This window comes from Xiphophorus maculatus, chromosome 19 (assembly GCF_002775205.1).
Source record: "Xiphophorus maculatus strain JP 163 A chromosome 19, X_maculatus-5.0-male, whole genome shotgun sequence".
In the NCBI taxonomy this organism is placed as follows: Eukaryota; Metazoa; Chordata; class Actinopteri; order Cyprinodontiformes; family Poeciliidae; genus Xiphophorus; species Xiphophorus maculatus.
Window position 1 is genome coordinate 13,454,972 of NC_036461.1, and position 22,539 is coordinate 13,477,510.

At 36.7% G+C, this 22,539-nt stretch overlaps 1 protein-coding gene across 2 annotated transcripts in view; it reads left to right on the forward strand.

Annotated features, from left to right (window-relative positions):
* Positions 1-2,680: 2,680 nt before the first annotated feature.
* pxdn (peroxidasin) overlaps positions 2,681-22,539 on the forward strand; it is a 47,826-nt gene continuing 27,967 nt past the window's right edge. The window contains exons 1-6 of one of the 2 annotated variants that reach the window (XM_023352892.1): positions 2,681-2,944; positions 10,540-10,611; positions 13,494-13,565; positions 18,382-18,453; positions 21,288-21,359; positions 22,015-22,086. In XM_023352892.1, the coding sequence (XP_023208660.1) occupies positions 2,760-2,944; positions 10,540-10,611; positions 13,494-13,565; positions 18,382-18,453; positions 21,288-21,359; positions 22,015-22,086 (545 nt within the window). In that variant the 5' untranslated portion in view covers positions 2,681-2,759. Of the gene's footprint in view, positions 2,945-10,539; positions 10,612-13,493; positions 13,566-18,381; positions 18,454-21,287; positions 21,360-21,616; positions 21,693-22,014; positions 22,087-22,539 lie in introns of those variants that run through there. The other variant, XM_023352893.1, reaches the window with a different exon arrangement.

Here is a 22,539-nt window from a genome sequence, read left to right on the forward strand (position 1 = left end):
CTGAAACCATGAGGAGCTCAAACAAAGCCAACGCTAATCAGTGCAGTGCCTGTAGACCGTCAGCAAAAGGAAGCTGAAACAATAGCAAATGGAAATGTATTGTTAGTAGGAAAAGCTGATAATGACAGTTTGACTTGCCAACAACAACATATACAACTGCCTCTGACCTATAAACTCCCAAAACAACAAGAAAGAGGAACAAAGAGAATTCTTGACTCCAGTTTGAGACAGAAGTTGACCGAAGATCAACTAACGAACTTAACCTGGAAGCACTTTGTTTTTTAAAGTGAAGGGTGAGTGGAGATGGTCAAAGCCACATTTAGTCAGTACACTAACCCTACATACCTACTCCTTTAATGTCCTTTAAAATTACAACAGTATTTTTAAAATTATTTATAAATTAGATGTTATGTTATTTGTACTCAAAGGACCTGATCTTTAAGGATTTGCGTGTACAAAAACAGGTGCAAACTCGAATCACATGCAAATCTGATCTACAAACAACATACAATGAGAAGAAAAGGAGGCGCAAAAAATTAAGTGCCTATCTTGATGAATATGCAAATACTGTGCTTATAGTCAGGATGCAAAATTCTGGGAGAAGGATATGCAAATGTAATGACCTGCAATGCAAGTTACTGAACCAGAACCAGATTGCTGGTGCTGTTTTGGCATGCATCAAGACATAACAGTGCGTTATGGTATGGAGAAACAATGATGCAGATCAGATTTTTCTGCTTCATGTTCCACAAAATTGTACGGACAAGAATCAATTACAGTCGCAAGGTTTGCAGATTGCGTGCAAGATTTTTGAGGTTTTTTTTGCACTCCTTATTTGGAATCTTTGTAGATCAGGCCCAAAATATTATAGCACAGATCTTTGGCTAAGATCTATGCTTCTGCTGGAAGATATTATTTTCATATCTTCCAGCAGATGGCAGCAAGCCCAAACTTTGAAAACATGAAGTCTGTGACGCAAAGAAGCAAGGAATGGTCAATGCTTCTTCTCTTTTAAAAGTGTTGACCTATTATGAGATGTAAGTTAACTACTGTTTAATCATTCATATTTTATTGTCCTTTGGAATTAGAAAATTATGTTAATTTAATTTAATTAAACAAATGCCTCTTTCATTAAAAGTCATAAATTTTCATTACCACCACATGTTCTGGAGGAGGGACTGCTGTTAAGTCAGAAACTTGATGCACTTGGTGGGCTTCCTCTAGCAGACTTGGTGGCAACAACTGCCATCTAGTTTTTGTGTGAACGGGTAGTATGTGTTTAATATATTCTGTGGAAGAATTATACCACACTTTTCTTACAGAGCTGGTTTAGTTCAGCCACAACGGAGGTTTTGAAGCTTGAACAACCTATTCAAGGTTATGTCATGGCAACCCAACTGAAGTAAAGTTCACATAACCACTCCTCCAAACCTTCTTGTTTTTGTGCTTCAGATCATTGTGAAAGAAAACTCAACAGTGCCTAATGTTAAGGTCGCAAATTGATGACAAATTGTCCTTCAAGATTTTTTTGTATAATATTATAGCAGAATTTACCTTAAAAACTTAATTACTGCAGGTTTTTAGGGTAAATTGAGATGGATGTTTGTGGTTTTTGGAATGTTCCTATGGTTCCCATTTTGTTCTACACTCTTTGTTATTGCTGAATCATGAACTTTTATCTAAACCAAGGCAAGTGACGCTGACAGAACTTTAGATGTTGTTCTGAGTTCTTTTATGACCTCCTGTGAAAGTCATCAAATAACCCTTGGAGTAATTTTGGTAAGCCAGCCACAGCTGTGAAAGTTCACCACTCTTTCACCTTTTGGAACAGTGGATGATGGCTCTCACTGTGGTTCTCCAGAATCTCCGAGGTTATGTAACACTTTTTTAGAATGCTTGATGTCAAGGAGTTTATTTATAGTTTTTGTTTTTTTCCTTTTAGATTGGGGCACTGTGTTCCTTTTGGCCAACTTTGTGTTATCAGATAGGTTTGATATAACTTGATTCTACTGCTCTGCTCCAGTGAAGCGGAAGTCAACTTTCCATTAAATGTGATTTATCAAAGTTTACTTATGATTTTACACACGATGTTGTGCTTTTAGAAGCCCGATCTCAGCCTGATGTTGCTCAGTCATCTGCTGCATTCTGGCTGCATGCTGCAGGTTGAGCTCCTGCTTCAACTGGACGATCTGCTGACCGTACATTGTTTGGAAATTGTAAAGTGGTAAACATTTGCTATGACAGACAGACAGACAGACAGACAGACAGACAGACAGACAGACAGACAGACAGACAGACAGACAGACAGACAGACAGACAGACAGATAGATAGATAGATAGATAGATAGATAGATAGATAGATAGATAGATAGATAGATAGATAGATAGATAGATAGATAGATAGATAGATAGATAGATAGATAGATAGATAGATAGATAGATAGATAGATAGATAGATAGATAGATAGATAGATAGATAGATAGATAGATAGATTAAAGTAAAGTAAAGTAAAGCATTCGCTTTGTGTGGTCAGAAAGCTGTAGCTAATATGAATTAACTTCAGCAATCTGCATTTTTTTTCCCCGTCCAGCTTTCGGGTGGACTTTGTCAGGATTGTAACCCTGCCCCACTTGCTGCGTGTCTCGGTGTGTGCGCGCGTGAGTCCGCCTCTCCCGGCGTGTGTGTGGGTGTGGGTGTGTGTGTGCTGGAGCGGGGCAGCTGGCGCTCTCAGCTCTCTGCTCGGTTCTCACTGCTGGAAATGGCGATCCGGGCTGGCCAGCTCCGTTCTCCGCGTCTCCTGCTGGCGCTTTTCGCGCTTATCGCCTGCGGACCGCAGTCTGCGCTTTGCTGTCCGAGCCGCTGCTTGTGTTTCCGAACCACGGTGAGATGTATGCATTTGAACCTGGAAACCGTGCCGGCTGTGTCTCCGCAGACAACCATTCTGTAAGTAGTGTTTTATTGGGGGTTTTTCCCCCCCTGCCCCTCTCCCCTCCTTCTCTCTACTTACTAACGGGAACCCGCTACCGGATAAACCGAGAATCTAATGCATTCATGGAAAAAATAAAAATAAATTGAGCCTTGGGACTTCTGGTATTTTGTCACATTGATTTATAAAGAATTGCAGTAAAGTGGGTCCTAACACAAACATTTACCATGTAGAAAGGCATGTGGGGATCTTAGAACAGAGGTTAATACAAACATCTCAATATGTTTTCACCTGATTGTTGGAGTTCATTGAGGAGGATCAGAGCTGCAAAATAAGGTTCCTCAACTGAGTTCAGCATAAGCCAATAGCATTTCACGTATGCACATATGATTCAATTAGCAATTCTTGTTCAGCCAAATAATAAGTTACTTACTGGACAAAATTTCCAGCATGAGTATTTGTTGAACGTGTAGACAATAAACCCCTGATTAGTTTTGTTGTCTATGTTTGACCTTCTCAGATGAAAGGAAGGAAATTCTTCTACCTCAACAAGCACTTGTGAATGGCGCCTCCTTGTCACGAGTGTGCTAAACAGTTTCCTTTCACAGACTGTCTGGACACAAAGCTCAACATCTGGCCAATCCCTCAAGATATGTGCCAGTCTGAAATCTCCAGAATGCAGTCTATAAAAACGTAGCCCTATAAATAGCCACATTCTATGGCAGTAAATGGACAAGTTACCCTTGCCACACACTCAGAATAAGTTCTGTCCTCTAATATCTGTGGTCAGTCCACAGCAGTGGACAGAGGTTTGCCCGGATTCCCCTCAAAGGGAAGATGAAAATCCTACGATAGGAAGGGTCTGTATTTTACAGCACAGGAGAGCAAACTGGTTTCCCACTAGCTTTTATGTCTGTGGGCTTTGAAGCTGCAGCCACTTGTTGCTCCCCCCACTCTTCTCTTCACTTCTCTGGGACGTCATGTCAGGACGTGACTTCTTTTAGTCTGCCATTTGAAATGTTCCTTGAGCGACCCGGAGAACTACAGAACTGCAGTTCTCCTGGGTGAGACTGCGAGGAAGCCTTTTTATGTGCTGCAATTTATGGAATCACATTAAAAAGTTGTATGTTTGACACTTGTAGTCAAAGTGAAAATGCAGTGTCTGAAATCCTCCAGCTTTAGGTTCTTTCAAACTTTTGTGCAATAGTGACACTTGACCTGGGATATTCTCCGAAAAGATCAGGACTGTTTTCAATTTTCTGACAAGCAGGACACCGTTGTGGGGAATCTAAAGAAAAAAAACTAAAGATAGACTTTATTTTCCTTCACTGTTAAACATAAACTATTTCACTCTTTGGGTGCTAGATTATACCTTCAAGATAATTAGCTCTGTTATTAGATTTTTGTATCTTTTTCGTTATGCTTGTTAAACTCTTAAAACTCAGTGTTTCATTGTCTTGTAGCACAAAAACATAAAAAAACAATGAATACGTTTTGCGCCAAGAGCTCGTTTAAAGTCCCCCTCCTCCACTCTTTGGCTTTTGCATTACTTCTGGCCTACATCATAATGATTCAGCTGTTTTCTCTTTGGACTGTCTGTTTGAGGGGCGACAGAATATTACGTTCCCTCTCTGTAATGCTGTAATGACCCCGCTGTATTCCTTCTCACAGATTTGTTAACAGTTCAGGCAAGGTTTGGTAGATGTTTTTGTCAGCATATGATTTGAACCTTTTCTGTCACTTGCTTTCCATCTTGGAAATGGTAGGCTTGAAAAGTCTGGATTTCATTTTTGTGAACTAATGTAGTGTGCACATTGTGAATCAGATTTTTCTTATGGCACTCTAAAAAGGACAAAATGAAGACTACTGAGCCATAGGCATCATAGCCAATATTTATGTAAATAACCTGCCTTCTGTTATAATTTGGGAATTGGTAGTAACCAGTGACAAAGCACTGTTTGTGAACGTTTGTGTTTGCATATTCAAAAATGAGATGAGTAAATAACCAGAATCAGAAAAAAAAGGATATATTGTTTGTTACTGGGTCACCGTCTCCTTTTTCTAGCCAGTATCCAACACGCCGTTTATGGCCGACTTAGGAAAAAGCCTTCAAAAGTCATCTCTGTCTACACCACAGGACAACATGTCAAGAACTACTTGGGGGAAAAAAACATGTGCCCATTTTAAAATGGGCACATGTTAATTGCCTTTAAAGAAGACTATTTACACGGTTGGGTGTGTCAGATTTAACAGGTTCTTATTTTAATACTTTTGCTTCAATGACAATGATCTTGCTTCACATCATTACAATAGTAATTAATGTTCCATTACTTCAGGTCAACCATTCTTTTCCACTAATTTACCATAAACATTGGCCTGGTGTGCCTGAGAGACAGACAGAGTGAATCAGGAAGAGTCAGTGGTGTCTGTTCTGTTGGAATGTGCTGCAGTCAGGTTGTGTGAGGAGGTCAGTCTCTGCAGCTTTATGGAATGCAAAGGCAGAAATCCCCAAAGCTTTACTCATTTGCACACAGAAATAGGACCCAAGACAGTTGTTGATGGGAGCTCCTTTGGCCTTACTCCCACGAATTGCTAAAGCAGAACAGCTGGGGAGTTCTGAGAAAGACTTTTTGTCACTCAGTCTGCAAGAACTTGGAAGGCGAATCATTTATGCTGCATCAGATTTATTTTTCATTGCTTATTGTAAGCTCATTTATTTTTCAATGGTAAATATATTAATTCTCAAGAATCAGTGCTTTCTGCACTGAATCCTTAGCAGCAGTAAGCTGTTTTTATTTATAAACCAGCCGCTTGCTGCTCAGCTTTCTGGTAAAACATTACCAGAAATATTGGGTTTGTCTGTGATGACACCTGGACATAGACACCAGCCCCTACAATACCCTGCAAGGATAAATATCTGTTAACAATGTATTCATGGTTGTATGGATGGATGAATAGTTTGAGAATTCTGCTTCTAAACAAAGGTCAAGATCCTTGCTCATCACCCCTCTGTTTTTTGACATGGTGGATCATCCTGTTGATCAATCACTCCATTGTGAGGGGAATTTGGCAGATTCTCAGTTGCTGTAAGTAGGTCTTCCACTTCAACAGTTTGCTTTACTACCGCTGCTGCTACCAGCTTGGGAGTTCACTGGGTTCTGCGGGTCTCTGGACTTCTTACTGTTGTGCTATTGGTCAAATGTTATTTATGCAGTAATTACTTACTTCAATCATTTGAGCTGGAAATGATTACACACAATATATAATCCTTTATTTATACAGGAAAATCTTTTGAGACTTGTCTTATTTACAAGAGAGACCTGAGAGAGAGACAAGAGAGTCACCACAACATAAAAACCATAAGTAAATTTATAAACTCTTTACAAGACATAGTGACAGTGTCATTTTGGCAACTTTTGAATTTCTACTGGGTGATTACCATTCTCGTTTAACCCTCATCTAGAAAAACTTCACGTAACTCCTCTTAAAGCCATATCTTCATAGACAGGTCAATTTTCTTCACATAAGATCTTAAACAAAACCAAAAGCATTGTCATGCAGACTACTCCTTGGCTACCTTTGCACGAGATCGCTGTCTAGAAATCGCTGGTATTTTCAGATGATGACACTGTGAGTCAGCTTGGGTTGTCATGGCAGGCCACTATATGGTGCTGTGACTTTAATATGTCATCAAACACACATGTGCCTTTGTCCATTAGCTTAGACCTCACTAGCTTCCACCTCATTGTAAACAGTAACCCGTCTCCATCGCCAATGAACAAAGTGCTCAGTGTGAAACAACAAATAAGCAGCTGGATCACAACAAAAATATTGCAGTTTTATAATTGAGGAGCAGCTCTGTGTAAACGGGGCTTTTGTGTATATGTCTGGTGTAAAAGCAAGTTTATTGGGGCAGTAGTCAGATTACTAATCAGCTGTATACACTTGGCTTGAGAATAAGCTGGTTAACATAAAATTTGGTCGTTTTCTACTATCATGTATTAGTGTAGTATCTTCAATCAAAAGATTGTTGGTTTTGAACATTTTTAACAGAATTCTAGGTTTCTCAACACAGGCCATCAGGAACCACAGCTGTTTAGATGTGTCTCTGCTGCAGCAAATCTGAATCAAATGGCTGATTTACGGTACATCCTTTAATATGTCATAAAGTTTGCAGAGTAAATTAATGGATCCTGGCATGTTCTACATGTTTCTCTTAATTAATTAAGAGAGACACTTAAAACATGTAAGGCAGTAGGTCTTGAGGAATAGGTTTAGGAGACAGTGGTCTAGGTAAAAAAAAAAGTGGAACACTAACATAGACGGATGGATGGATGGACAGGCAACTTTGCAAATTCAAGAATATTGACAGGAAAGATCTGTGGCCAACAGCATATAATCACTGTATCACCTAAAGAAGTCACTGTCATGAACTTAGCTTGTGTCAAAATCCCATGTAAACAAAATCACTTCATGAGAAAAATGTCAAAGTTTAGTGCAAAACCGTACGGGGGAGTATAACTTCAGGCTTTGTTTTTATCAGCTTGAATTATGGGTCTATCTTCCTGTGTGGGTAATTGAGCCTGGTAGACTGTTCATTTTCCAGCCATGTGTTTAGGCAAAGCCAGAACAGGTCTGTCAACCCTTTCACAGGGTTGTTAACATGAATTTTTTAAACTTCCCTCTGGTTTTCTTGCTGTCAAACCTCATTACTTTGGGTTAGCATGCTTCCTTAATGAGTTCCACAACAAATCTAATGAAATTGTTGGAATTTTCTAAAACAACACACATTAAGTGACCAAGGAACGGCGTTCCTTGGTCACTTAATTTGCTAAATGAGTTTAAAATGTTTTGCTTGCTAAATGTCCCTGATAGTTTATTCTATGTTTTTGCTGGCTATGAGGTGAGTCATTTCCTCTCTAATTTCCAGTTGTTCCTAAACAAAGACTAAGTAAGATGACAGACTGCCATAATAGTGGATAATCTTTAGTCACTGTAACATGGAATTAAACTTTTTTTTGTTGTTGCATGCTTGCAAGAAGAGCGTTGACATGGCTTTAGCAAAGACAAATTGTCTTTAAAATGTATTTTATAGTGATCAACATCTCACATGAATGCAGATTTTCATTTTTCTTTACAAAATCTAAGACCAAGGCACCTTGATGTCACTTTGCCACTTAAACATTCCACACATAATCCAGAGTCGGTTTTCAGTTTAGCTTGTAGACTCTCAGGACATTCTAATCAGTTGAGCATTTCCTTCCATCTTGTTCTTTCTGCCTGACCCTACTTAGCCTTCTGTAGAAAGAAGCAGAGTTGTTTGAATACTGTCTGAAAATCTGAGGTGCAGTTAACCACCTAAAGTCCTGCTATTATCTCTTACAGCTGTAATATGTGAAACCGTGTCTTTTTTAAAATCATTAAAAACATTATAAGAATGACCTCACCCGAAATCTGGTGCACTTATTTGTGTTATCTGCTGATAGGTGCTGCCTGAATCAGCACGTAGCCTTGTTCATTTATCCTGCTTCTCATCCCTCAGGCCCAGAGGAGGTAGGACAGTGTCTGCCTCAGCATGTCTGGAAAATGTGTCCTGCAATGCTACCTTGCAGAGAAGCCTTCTCTAACAGTATCTCAAGACAACTCGTTCTGAATGTGCTTGACTCTTTCTAATTCACAGAGTGGTTTAAACTTTCCTGATTTTAAAAATTGTACAAGTCAAACAAAAACTTCTAATGGGTTACTGTGATCCTGACAACTTCATCTAAGATGGGTTAAGATGACACTAGAATCAGGAGCATTTAAGTGGGGATTTATTTCCAAAAAAGTGTGACCATCCTTGTTTGTTGATGTTGCTAACGGTGTCATATTGGAGACTTAAATTATACAGTGTGTCTTCCATCAAAGTCTACAGCCAAGCTGTGTCAAACAATTGGAGGAAGCATCTGTAACTGACCTGGTTCATTGTAATACAGACTTTAGGATTTGTAAAGATCTTCTGTTGTTTCTTTGTGAAATACTCACTGGTCAAAAATAAACCCTAGGGCCCTGGTGAGACCACTTCACTTGTTTTTAATATATATTTTGAATATCTTTCTGCTTTGTCTCTTAAGGTTTACCTACTCGGAGATGGTATTCTATATGCTATTTAACAATAAAGTTAAGCCTCAAGACTCATGCTTTCTTTCATCACTAAAAGTAAAAAGAAGGTGACTTAGTGTTGCATAAGTTTTTCCTGTTTTATAATTATTTGTTAAGTAAACTAAAAACATGCAGAATCAAGAAACTTTAAATAACCCATTGAGAAAAACAACTTCAATATTTTATTTGCAGAAACATAAAAAACAAAAGCAAAATGAAAGCTGGTTTTCTACAGAACTTAGAACATTTTAATCTCAAGCCTTCCATCGGGCCGATGTCTTGACAGTTTTGCAAGATAGCAAAACTATGTTATGTCTTTCTGAACCAGGCAGAGATTGTTTACAGTGAAAAGTCAGCACTTGGAGGCAGCCTGAACTCTTACAGGGTCAATTGAGCTTTCTAGAGAACGCCCAGGTCTGCAAACTGTAGTCGGTTTCTCAGATCCATTTGAACATTTTAGTCTGGTTCAGTTTACATAAGATTGACATTAAGCTTTTGAAAGTGATCTAACTTTTTGTTACATATCTCACAATATGTGTTTAATTACCAGTTTGCATCACTGATATACAAAGCAGTACTGTTTTTATCCAAAATGTTAGGACTTTATCATTCTGCTAAGGCAGTCATTATATACAAGTGAAAAACATTGAAGACAGCTCACAGTTTTTCTAGCCGCAAAGGTCCCAGAAAGTTCATTCTGATCCTCAAAAAAACAACAACAAACCCAGGAGCGTTTTCAGTCTCTACAGGTCTCAGTTAATATGTCCAATGTCAAAGTTCATGATGGGACATTTAGAGTTTTTGACTGTCTTGTTTTGTCTGTTCAATTCTGAGAAATTAAAGTTCAGTCTGCAACCTGATTTTGGTTGTATTTGAATTAAGCTGTTCAATAAAATGCTATAATATGATAAAATACTTTTTTATGTACTTTAAATTCATAAGTTTGCATATGCATATAATGGGGATAATTGCATAATGGGGAAGGTGCTTTTTTTTTTTTTTTACCTTTGCTGAACATCCATTCTTCCTCTTACCTTAATTTGTTGCTGTGACAAAAGTCCACTAGTACCACAAAAGCCTTAAAAGAAAAAAATAACACTTTTCACATGTTTTTTTCAATGCTGCTAATGTCACATAATAAAGAGTGATTTCACTTCAGTCTCTAAAAGATAAGATGCAAAGTCATAGTATGTCAGCTTTGTTTTCTATTTTTGCAGACTAATTCAATTAGAGAGAAACAGGAGACAGATTGTAAAGCCTGCTGACTGCAGCAAACAACCTTGTGCTTGTTATCTTTAAGGCAAACGTTATTGAAATCCCCCAAGAAGATTAAAGCCCTAACAAAGAAATTCTTGTGAGATGAGCATCCTGTAATACTTTGGGATTTTCCTGACGGCGATTGGGTATCACATATCGTACTAACACAGTGAAATATTCTCAACGATTAACACATTCTCTTTTTTTCTTTCAGAGACCTGAGATTCAACAAAATCAAGGATTTACAACCAGGCTCCTTCAGGCGATTAACGAACCTCAACACACTGTAAGTCGCCCTGTCTCTGTATGAGAAGCAAGAACAGTTTCCAAGCTCTTCTTCTGTGGTTTCACAAACTGGGTTCAGAATATAATTTTAGTAGAATTACTCTTTTTTTCACCACCACCAGCATTTGTGTGTTTTTTTCTCTTATATTTAGCACTAACACACATATTTAGCACACTCATATTCATAAGAAATGCTGGTTTGTTATGTTTCCTTTTTTAGTTATCTTTTCAGTTTTCAGGTGATTATATAAGCACCACCTCATCTAAATATTTGCTTGAGCAGTTGAGCTGTTTCTTCATCTGTTCTTGAAGAATATTGTGAAATAAAAGAAATACACCCAAAAGAAAGCAAAACATGCACTGTAAACTTTAAACAATTTCCTTTCCATGTACACTTTGGGTAAAACCAGTACTGAACACACCAGCATTTCTTTTCTCGGTAAATATATTTCATAAGCAAGCAAAATCACAACCTACACATGAAGTTGTCCACACATACAAATACATTTATTGCAAATTATTCAATGAATGAGTGTGTAATGACACCTGAGATAGAGTATTTATAAAAAGGATGTTGAAAAGCCTGAGAAAGCCAAGAAACCAGCTAAAATCTGTTTGTATTAAAGTACTGCATAGAGTTTGGTTACTGAAAAGAAAAAAAACCTTAATGAAAAAGTCCTTGTGTTGCACAGTGTAGTAATGACAAAGGTTACAGCTGCATTTCTAAACGTCTGGGTATCCCTGTTAGCACCAGTGTAGCCATAATTCTGAATTCCAGAACATTATTTCACCACAAGGCGTATACACTGAGGCGCCTCTCATAGGATTTCTGGTAGAGAAGTCAAAGAAATTATCAAAGGAATTCTCCAAGAGCCAATAAGTACAGTTGTGACTTTTTCAGAAGATTCATGGTGTGGGCTGTCTTGCAGCATGTCATACTGGCTGACTTCATATAACCGAAGGAAGGATAAATAGAAACATTTCTGATTAAAATCTAAAGAGAACAGCTCTGAATTTTCAAGAAAATTAGTCCCAAACATTTGGCCAAGAAAATTATTAATTGGTTCCAGTACAAATTCCACCAAAGGAATCCAAGTCAGTGGGAGAAAACCCAGAATGTGGGTCAAAAATAAACCCTAGGGCCCTGGTGAGACCACTTCACTTGTTTTTAACAAGTGAAGTGGTCTCACTTCACTTGTGAATGAACAATCCAATGAGATGTTCATTGAGTGTATGATTCTCCTAAACAAAATTCGTAATACCACTTACCCTTCAGAAGTGAACCATTTAGCTCACTTTTGAATATTGTAATTTAAGCATGAATACAGCCATGTTGGGGAGGTCTCAAAGCTCAAAGGTCTGTTAGAGAACATTGACAGATCAGTAGCAATGTCATTGTGAAGCTTTAAACACTTAAAAGCAGTAGTAAAAATAACTTTAGAATTAGAAAAATAACTATTCCTTTGCCAGATAATTTAAAGTTTTCCATTTCTTTTTATTTTTCAATAATTTTATTTTTTGTGTTATAAATAAAATCTTTACCAGCAGATCAGGTCTTCATTGCAACGATCCTTTCTGTTGGGTTGTTTTTTTTCCTGAAAAGGCAGGAAGTAGATTAAGTTGTTGGAGCACAGCCATTTTCCACTCTTAGCAGACACATCGTCACCTGCAGGGTTCCCCAGACTGTTCAGCTTCAGTGGGCCTGTTCAGAGCTAACACTTGATGTAAACTGGGTGAATGTGTCCAAACCTAGTAGTACAATGTACCCCTCAGAAACTATCAAAAAATATTGAATGTACCAGATTGTGGATCATTTAGCCACTGTAAAGACAGAAAAGCCCCTGCGTTAATTCCTGGACAAAATATTTTGCTCTTTTTTTCCCCGACTTCTTCAGCTTGTTCTGTTGAGTTCTGCAATGGCTCCTCATGGGAGTCGACCCCTGCTCTGTGTCAAGGATTTGTTCCTCAACAGGACAAAACAAAACTCTGTCTCCAGCTACCAAGATAAGTTCCTCATATGGAACACTGGTTGTGTCTCTCCCCTAACTATTGTTACTTTCCTTGACTTTTCTGTATCTGTTATTTAAGTGTTTCACTTTTCTTTGTTAGTGATATTTCTTCACAGATGCTGTGATTGTATAAGAACTCAAACACAACATATTGTCCAAGACTATTGAACCTAACAAGTTCATTTGACATTGCTAAAAAGTGAATTGGAAATACAAGAATTGCGACACCAAGATAATCTGCAGCCATTATGCATTTTACCCCATTTATGACTTTGATTGCACCTGTCAATTAATCCTAATATGGTTGCACAGTGCTGCACAGGGTGTGATGATGTTGGAGAATGATGTGATGATGTAGTTTGCAAATTAGAACAAATTTTAGTTTTGCTGAGTTTTCTTGGTGCTACAATTTCCTTACCTCATTGATAAGGATTCTATATTTTCAATTCTCTGTCCTCTACTATGCATGCAGAACACTTTTAGGTTGTTTGCAGTTCACACAGGCAATCACATACAAGTCGGATACATTTGGAAGAATGAACAACCATGCAAAAAAAAAAAAAAAACCCAAAACAAAAAAAACAAACAGATTTCATAAAAAATTGTAACTTAGCAGTGTCAATGTTACCTATGTGTCAGAAAAGGTGATGCAATTTCAGAACATGCTGAAATGTACTATGCAGAAGGAAAAAAAAACTCACATTTTCCTGTTATTAAATCAAATGAGCTTTTTCCTGGGTTTAATTGAAGTCCAGAATAGGTTCTCTTGGCACATTTTGAAGTCTTTGATGGTTTATCTTTACATTCAACAAGAGCAACTGACAGAGCAACTTCTGACAGCAACTAACTTTCACTCCCTGTTCTTCTTTCACAGTCTCCTCAACAACAATCATATACGAAGGATTCCCAGGGGAGCGTTTGAAGACCTAGAAAACCTCAAGTATCTGTAAGTTTGCTGCATTTAATTTTGTTTCCTTATATGTTTAAGAGGGATGTTATTCATTGGTTCTGAAATGACACAAAACCAATTTTTGCTTAACCCTTTGAGTATTTCTTATTAAATCTTACAGCTAAATTAACTCCTGGGAGAACCTGGTGATCATTCCGCCTGACTCTTTCATATTTTTTTTTTGAGTGTGTTTGTGAAGGAGGGTATTGTTATGAATCATGCAGAATGTCATTTGGGAAATTATATGCCCATAGTGAAGCAAAATTCTTGCAGTGAGGACTCCAGGGTGTTGCTAGAGGGAGGAGTAGCTTTATGAAAAGAGTTTTAGTTCAAAGTATTCTTATGCCAGCTGTGTCCTGAGCATGTTATCTATCCATTTTATGCATGTGCAGTCAATGGGGTGGCAGCATCTTCTGCTTGGGGCAAGTAATGAGGAGAGTAGCTTGCATGCTGTTGTGATAAACAGCACTCCAGGACCCCGGGATCTCATTTTCTCATTTTAATTGGTTGGGGCCTCAGAAGGAGGGGCTCGCACAGAGCTCCATTCATGCAAGAATCACCATTGGGTACCAGATAGAAGGTTTTTATATTTGGTATATTATATTTGGTATATTTATTTTAATTTCACTAACTCTATTTTTTTTTTATGTAGCCTAATCTGATCTTGAATACAAATTATACATTGTATTAAAGAAAAAAAAATCTTGCATAAACAATAAACCATATAGATATAAATATATATATTCTTTTTTTTTTTTTTTGCTTATTAGAACATGTCTATATGGTATCTATGGATGTTGGAAAAAGATTCAACTTGGGCTATATTAACATAAGTAAGCTTTTTTAATGAACGTCAAGGAAGCGCTAACAATGTAACATCCTATTTGAAACTGAGATAGCTACTCACTTTAGCTGCTACAACAGAAAGCAAGACCTTATAGCCATTTTGTACTTCTACTGTTTCATGTTTTGGACCTGACTTGTCTTTGTGTGTTAGCAGACATTTGAAAATACCAAAGTAAAATCTAGTTTTTCTCATTGCCACACATATATTGCTGTTTAAGGTTTTGTAGTTTTTAGCAGTCCTAATTGTGATGATCACTAGCCTAAGATGTTGATGAGAGTTTAAAATGCAAGCCCTAAATTAAATTGTCTTTGTTTCAGGATATTTGTAAAATTGTGTTGTGCAGCCACTGCATTTCATCCAAATAGAGTGTGTGACTTTGTAACTGCTTCTCATATAAAATAGTATTAAAAGCTTACTGTAGGAAATCAACACAATGCTGCTATCACTCTTCATAAATCGACTAATGCATTTCCAACTAGACACAAGTCTCTCTATGTTAACTATGTGGTCATATTCAACTGATTAGAGTAGCACTGAAAGTCAATTTATTTCAGTAACTCAATTCACTAAGTCAAACCAATTTAATGGATTAATTACACACAAACTGTTATTTTTAAGCATTTGTTTGTTATGTTTTATCTTACTTATAATTTTCCACTTATAGCTGATGAAAACCCAAGATTTAACATTAGAATATGACCATTTGAAAACATTTTAAACCAAAAATGTGTGCCTAGTAAATAGTATTATTAAGATCTAGAGGTAGCTATTTGGAGTAACTAAACCTCACAAATAAGCCTCATTGGAATACTTATTCTAATTTACTAAATATGACCGTAAAGTTGATCTGGGTCATACATCAGCTACTTAGTAACAAAAAGTAGTTGTTACTTCTTTTTGAGTGTGTTTAACTGAAAACACTTAGAACTCTGAGTATAAATTAGTTATTTGCCTTAGCAGTGTGCAGAAAATTGCTCTGACTCTGGTAGGAGACTTACTGGAGCTAAGTAGTTGTGTCTGTTTAGTGATCAGTGCAAGCTGAGTTATTTGCCAAGGTGAAAAGGACTTCAGAGGATAAAGTCTGTCCCCCACTTAGTCTGTTTCCATTGATGTGAATGAATAAGTAAAGTTTCCCTTAATCAAAACAATTCTCAAGCAAAGATCAAGAACAATGTTCTTTGGATGTTTTAAATTTAACATTTTTTAGTTAAGGTCCTCTCCGAAGGTTTCAGCTTGTTTTTAAAAGATATATTTAATAGATAACACTTAGTAGTATTGTCCTGTCAAAGGGAGGTAAAGATAATACTTTGGATTACCTCCAAACTAAGTAAATACTGGGAGCAAACATATATTTTCTGGACTTGTTCTTAAATCTATGCAATTAAAGAAATGGCAATTGTAAAAGTGAAAAAAAACACATTCACTTATTACAAAACTGAATTTTGTTTTGGCTCCACAGCAGACCACATTTAGGTCTACAACCACACAATGGTTTGGTCCATTTGACCTAAAACAACTGAAATTAGATGTAATTACTGTTTCCCAAAAATGTTTGAGTCCAACTTCCCAGCAGGTAGGAACAAACAAGAGGCTCGATACAAGAGCAATTCAGCTTTTTTGTTTTCCTCTCCACTGGATTCCACTCAAGAGCCTACAGATTCCTTACGGTCCTCCCCCATATTTGCAATTAAATCCTGCAGCTGTTTTAGTCACTTTTAATTAGGGAGCCCCTCCCCGTCAAAACACAGCTGATCTGAGGACTGTACCGCTGCAGGAACCTTCGTGATTGTTGGAAGTATCTGGTTACATCTTCCTGCTAGTCAGAGCTTAAAGCTGGAGGTTCCCATCTAACCTCTTCACTTTCATTGAAGAACAATGTAGCTTTCTCTGATTCATCTTCAATGCAGTTAAAGCTTAACGGTTAGCTATATTTTCTCTGTAAGAACCAGCTCAATAAACAGATCAGACTGATGGAAACATGCAAAGAGTTTGCCGATTGTTTTCTTTTACAGATGCTGTTTCTAATTAAAGAATCAAAAAGTTTTCTTTTTTCCATAGATGTAGAACTTTAAAAGTTACACGTTGCAGCAGTGTGTTGTGTTTGCATCCACTTTGGTTGGTTATTTTTTTTGTAGTTTATCAAAATATACTATCTGAAAAAATTGAAAATGAAAAGTTAAACATCTCAAAAATAACATTTTGAAAACAATTACTTTATTGTTGGAATAATTTTGTGAAAGGTAATTTGCCTTCTGATTTAATGCCGGTGAAGGAACAAATTTCATCAGAGTTGTTGAAACATTCTCCAGACATTTCAATCTGGTCTCTTTGAGCAACACACTTTTAGTTAATTAATTAGTTGTTTAAGTTTACCTGCAACAAAGAGGAAAAGGTTGTAAGATCTAGAAGCGATGGAAAGGAAGATTAATTGAATGACAGACAAGGCCATTTTTCATACTAAGTATTTTTGTATTCTTGCTGGTTGCTGGTTAACTTTGGGTTTTGATGTTATAGTGTCTCATCACGCTTTAAGTTCAGTCTGTCTATTTTCTTTATTCATGAATGTATTTTGAAGTTAGATTTGCAGATGTTGTTTATTTGGTCTAAACAATACGGTTGAAGTCTGTTGAATGTGTTGGCTGGACAGACACAGTAAACGTGGTTTTAAGTGCTTTTCAAAGTTGTAAGTTTAAGTCACAAAAATGGCTCATTTAATCCAAAATGGACAACTTGCTATTTAGTCTACCCACAGATGGTTATACTAACCAATGGTGCTGCAGTCTGGGTGGCACTGTGCCTGCTGCTTGAATGACAGGCATTTTCACAATTTCCAATGTCTATCTCAGATTTATGAACTTTGGGATTATTTGCAGCTGACTCATTCAAAAACATGATACAGTGGTCCTTTATCTTGCTATTATGCATCTGTTTAACTCTTTTGTTTGATTTTTATTACAGAGTGATTATGTTCAACCAAAGTTTAGCTCAAATTGTCTTGGTGGTTTCCTGTTCTATGAAAGAATTCAGCTTTTTGTAATCTTCTTGTTTTAATGTTGATTTTTTTTTTTTTTTTTTTTAATTCTTGTCCTGTTGGAGATCTGCATTTCTCATTAAGTCCCGGGTTAAAATCATGAAGTGTGTGATGGGAGATGAAAGGATGAACAGCTGGAAGCTATTGCTTTTCTAGGCTCACATTTCTTTGACATGTATTGCAGAAGAATAATATGCACATGAGGAGGGTGGTTTGCCTTTCAGGGGCGCCTGGTGATCCTGAACATTGTGTTCATGATTACAGCCTGTTACTACATGGAACTTGCAGCAAACATTTCACCCACGGAAACTTGTTATGTTTTTTATTACTTTGATCATTTCTCACATTTTTATTTGTTTTTGATATTTTGGTAACAATTTAGATCACTGAAAAGACAGCAAATGGTTTCCTTGTGATGTAGATATAGCAACTTACTACTTATTCTGAGTGAGCCTGTTGTGCAACTCGGAGACTATTGAGTTTTCACTTCAAACTATTCTTGTGGAAGGTGATTTATACTGAGGAAAGAGCTTGCTATTTAATGAAATACATTGAAATGTTTATACCATAAATGTTTGTTTTATTAATTTGCAAGCAAGAAAAATAGTTAATTGATCAACAAGGATAATGGACAGCTCTTGGGCCATCACCTTTTACAATTTCTCTTTATTCTTTAGCTGTATGCTTTGCATGTTTACAGAAAGATAGTGGCTTTTTTATTGTAGGCAAACAATATTGGGTTAGATGAATTTGTTTAAAGGTTTTTAATTCATCACCAGGAGTAAAAACCGTTGTGAAAGTTGCTCTATTTAATTTTTTGTCGCAAATTAAATTATTTTTATAACATGCTATAGGACTCAATGCTTTTTCTCTATAAATAGGGAAAATTAAGATGTGTAAGTGTTACTAATGTCACTGATTATCTCTCCTTTCAGCTATTTGTACAAGAATGAAATCCAATCAATTGACAGACAAGCATTTAAGGGCCTTGTCTCTCTTGAGCAACTGTAAGTGACCGAGTTCTTCATTCACCTTTTCTATTCGCTCGCAGCATTCTGCCTTCTTATGCCCATTTGTACATGGCTTGACCCCTCTCCCCTCTCCTGAGGATCTCTGTAAATAAATCCCAAAACCTGGCAAAGCTGACATGCTTATGAGTCATACAGTGCATAAATCAAAGCATGTTCTTTGCTTCTTAGGTTGTAGATGGGCATTATGCTGCTACATGCGACGGCTCTTTCCCTTTTTTGTTGCCACTATGCATGCCATTTGTGCACCTGACCTTTGTCTGTTGCGCTGTGACCCACTTTGACTCCCTCTGCATGAGTCGCATGGTGATCATGACAGCTTTGCCCCAACCCACTGAAACTTTAAAACTTAATATGTTGCCGTGTTGTGCTGCAGCCAGGACTACTGTAGTACAAAGCTTTGACCTACGTCTGTCTTCTTGGTGCAAAAATCACACCTCCCGTATGATTTGCTATAATTTTGTGTGTGTGTGTATGTGATTTTTTTCTAAATAACCATGCATAATGTGTGATAAAGTTAAACTGTTTCTCATAAGTACTGAACAGTGCACAGTTTTGTAGCGTTGCACCAATCCACTTTTTTTCTCTTTTGAAACTAATACAGATATCTGAGGTTCAGTATCGCCCAATACCGATCCGATACTGAAAAACAGCTCGGGCACATTCTCACCATATTCAATCTAGAACTTCTTTCAATATCGGGACCGATATGGTTGTTAATATCGGATTGGTGCATCTCTACAATTTGGGGATTTGGAGGCCCTTGGACTAATACTTGATGCCTGCTGTAAAAGAGAAGTAACTAGAAGTTCAAACTGGGATGTTGCTTGGAAAAAAATATATAACTCTTACCTTTAATTCAATTTTTATGTTGTCTGCAGTCAGTGGGAACCTGAGATTGTACATTTTTATTCATGTTTCAGTAGGAATTGTTATTCCATGCATTAATAATAATAAAAACACATCCTAACCAACTTGGCCCCATGTTTGGCTACAATGTGAAATCATGATTGAACTTTAAATCCCTTTGGAAAGCTGAGTTCAAATTAATTCACCACACCTGAAGACTGATTACTGTTTTGAGATGCAAAATGCATGAATGAATAAATTTTAACCCCCACAAAAGTTTGAGACAAAACAGAAAATGAATTTGTTTTTATTATATGTGCAGTAAAATGCAACAATCCTTTTAATTTAGTCACAAACAAATTTAACTCAGTATAATCCAATATATATTTTAGTGGGTCATCTTAACGATGATTTTGATGTGCTGTGCCCTTTCTTAACTCAATCAACAACAAATAACCTATGTAATAAAATTCATTTTCAGTGTCAGACCAAGCAGCTGGGTTGAATTTTCCCCCAATAAAGAATACTTTATGTGTTGGTGGCAAGTTGTAAATCCCAGTAATTCTATTAAAACAGATGCCAAGGCATGAAGTCTCATTGTGACTTCATTGTTCTGAATGGGGAAAATCCCAAATCAGTGGTTGATGATTCTCCTGTGATTCATAAGTGTCTAAGCCTTATGTCTGATTTGCTGTTGCAGTGGCTTTGGTTTGTATCAGCCTAACCTGATGGTTTATAGCCACTAATGAATTAGGCCTAAAAGAAATTCATCATGACTTTATTCTCTGATCTCTGATGTTTAAAAGGTTCTTTGTTGTTTTAGTTTGTTTTACTGCTGCATTAGTGTTGACTCTCAGGTGGAAGCAATCCCAATTTGAAACCTTATTGATTATTTTTATCCACCTGTCTGACTTTTCCTGGATTTATATTTTGTGTCTCCAATCTGATAAAATGCAAAGCTGATTTTAATATATTGTAGTTTTCTAAACAAAAAACGTTTTGTTTTTTTTTTCCTTTTTCCATGAAGATTTTTAAGTAGATCACATTTTACTAACCAACATTACAAATGAACTGAATTTGACTTTATTGCATTTTAATTGGGACAAACTCTGGCCTTATGATATTGGATCTGAATCCAATAATCTGACATTATTATTGGATTGTATTAGGTGATTTGGGAAGATTTTAATAGAATTTGGTCAAATCGGATTTCATATCATATGAAAAAAAAATGCAACTGTTTGACATGTAAAATAGCCTTAGCTGCTGTTTGTGTTTGAAATATGCAAAACAAAAATGACTTGATTTTTTTTCTTTTACATATTGTTTACATAAGACATGGTTCTACTGCTTTATACTACTGAATTGAATGAAATTAAACATAATTATGAATTTACTCATTTGTCTGCATGACTCATCTGGCAGGTATGAATGCAGTAGTGATAGCAAACCTTTTCCCTAACCAAAGCTGAAGTTTGCTAAAAATTCACTTGAGTTACTTTAGGGTGAGAAGAAATAGGTTTCTGTAATCTAATGAAAAATAACATTTACAGTAACTGGTTACTGAGCACAACTATTTAAATATTATTCACACTAATAAAAAATTCAAATAGAAAGCACCCAGAATTAGTTGCGTTGACTTTGTCTCAAGTGTTTGTCAGAATCCTTACATAAATTGCATATTTCAGTCATTTTCTCTTGAAATTGTTCTACGTTTACTTCCTTGAATTTAAAATTGGACCCTTAAATTTTAAACATAAGTATGTCATAAATGCTTACATGTAGACTCCTGCAGTCTGTCAAGTTCCACAGTGCCGTTTTCTCCATAGTTATTTCTGACACACTATTGTCCAAACCCCAACCTGTCCACACCCTGCCCCCACCCATTCCATTCCATAGAATAATGTAACAATTTATAATCATGAAACCTGAAATACCTATTTGTACATTTTGTTCTGTTTCAGCTACCTGCACTTCAACAGCATCGATTCTTTGGAACCGGAATCCTTCAGCCATCTACCGAAGTTGGAACGACTGTAGGTGCACTCTGTCTCATCTTTTTGCCAAAATTCATAAAACATATTTAGTTCAGACACAATACGAGTACAGTTAAAATCTCCTCTTATGAATCAGTAAACTGTTTTATTAACTGTTACTAGGTTTATAAGAGTTTGTTTATTTAGCTAGATGCAATAATTAGCATGGTTTTATGAAACTCCCTCCTTCTCTTGTATCTCATAGACTTAATGATTCTTGTTTCATTTTTTAAACCTGGTGTATTTGCACTTGCAGCCTTGAGTCTGTGCAAATAGATGGAACACCTGCAGGGAAGAAAAAAAAGAGGAATAGGGGAAGGAAGGAATTCCCAGGTGCGTAGTTTAGCTGCTGTTGGGGAAGATTTCCATGGACACAGTCAAAGCAGAGACAAGAAAGATTTTTGAATTAGTTTCCTGAAAGGAAGGATACAGAAATGTGTGGCAAATTGATCAAAAAGTCTTGCATATGCAGGAAAATGCTTTGTTGTGTCTACAGTGGAAAAAAAATGTGTGATGGCACTATTATCTGGAAGGACAATGATATTTGTCCTGTTTTAAAAACAGAAAATTAAGTCACCAAAAACAACATCCTGTCTCCACACTACCCGTTTTATTGGTCACTTGTTAATTTTCCTGTTTTCTGTCTCCCTGTCAGGTTTTTGCACAATAACAGAATAACACAGCTCATCCCAGGAACCTTCGCTCATCTGCAGTCCATGAAACGATTGTAAGTGCAAAGAATTCTAAATAAAAACACATCTTTAGAGCAGCATTGTGAAATATATTGTTAAAATGACAGCATTTTGCTGATTATGTTCCCCTGAAATATGGCATTTTTTAATCTTGACACCAGCTTTTTTAATAACTGAGTTTTATCTTCTGAGAAAAAATCTGCTGTTCAGCCCTTGTTTAAGTGTTCATTTTGCCACTCATAAATTTACTTCTAATGTTTGAATGAGAGTTCAAGAAGAAAGTCAAAAGCCTATTTAATCACAAATAACTTTGCTGTGATTTTGGCTTTTTATGTAGGAACATATAAACAATATTAGACTGTGAAAAATCATTAAAAACCTCAAAGGTTGTTCATCAAAACCTCTTGAGTTAATTAAATTAAAGCATCTTTTTTAGGTGACATATTGTAGTAAAGCTGAACCAGAAAAGGAGTCCAGGCTGTGAGACC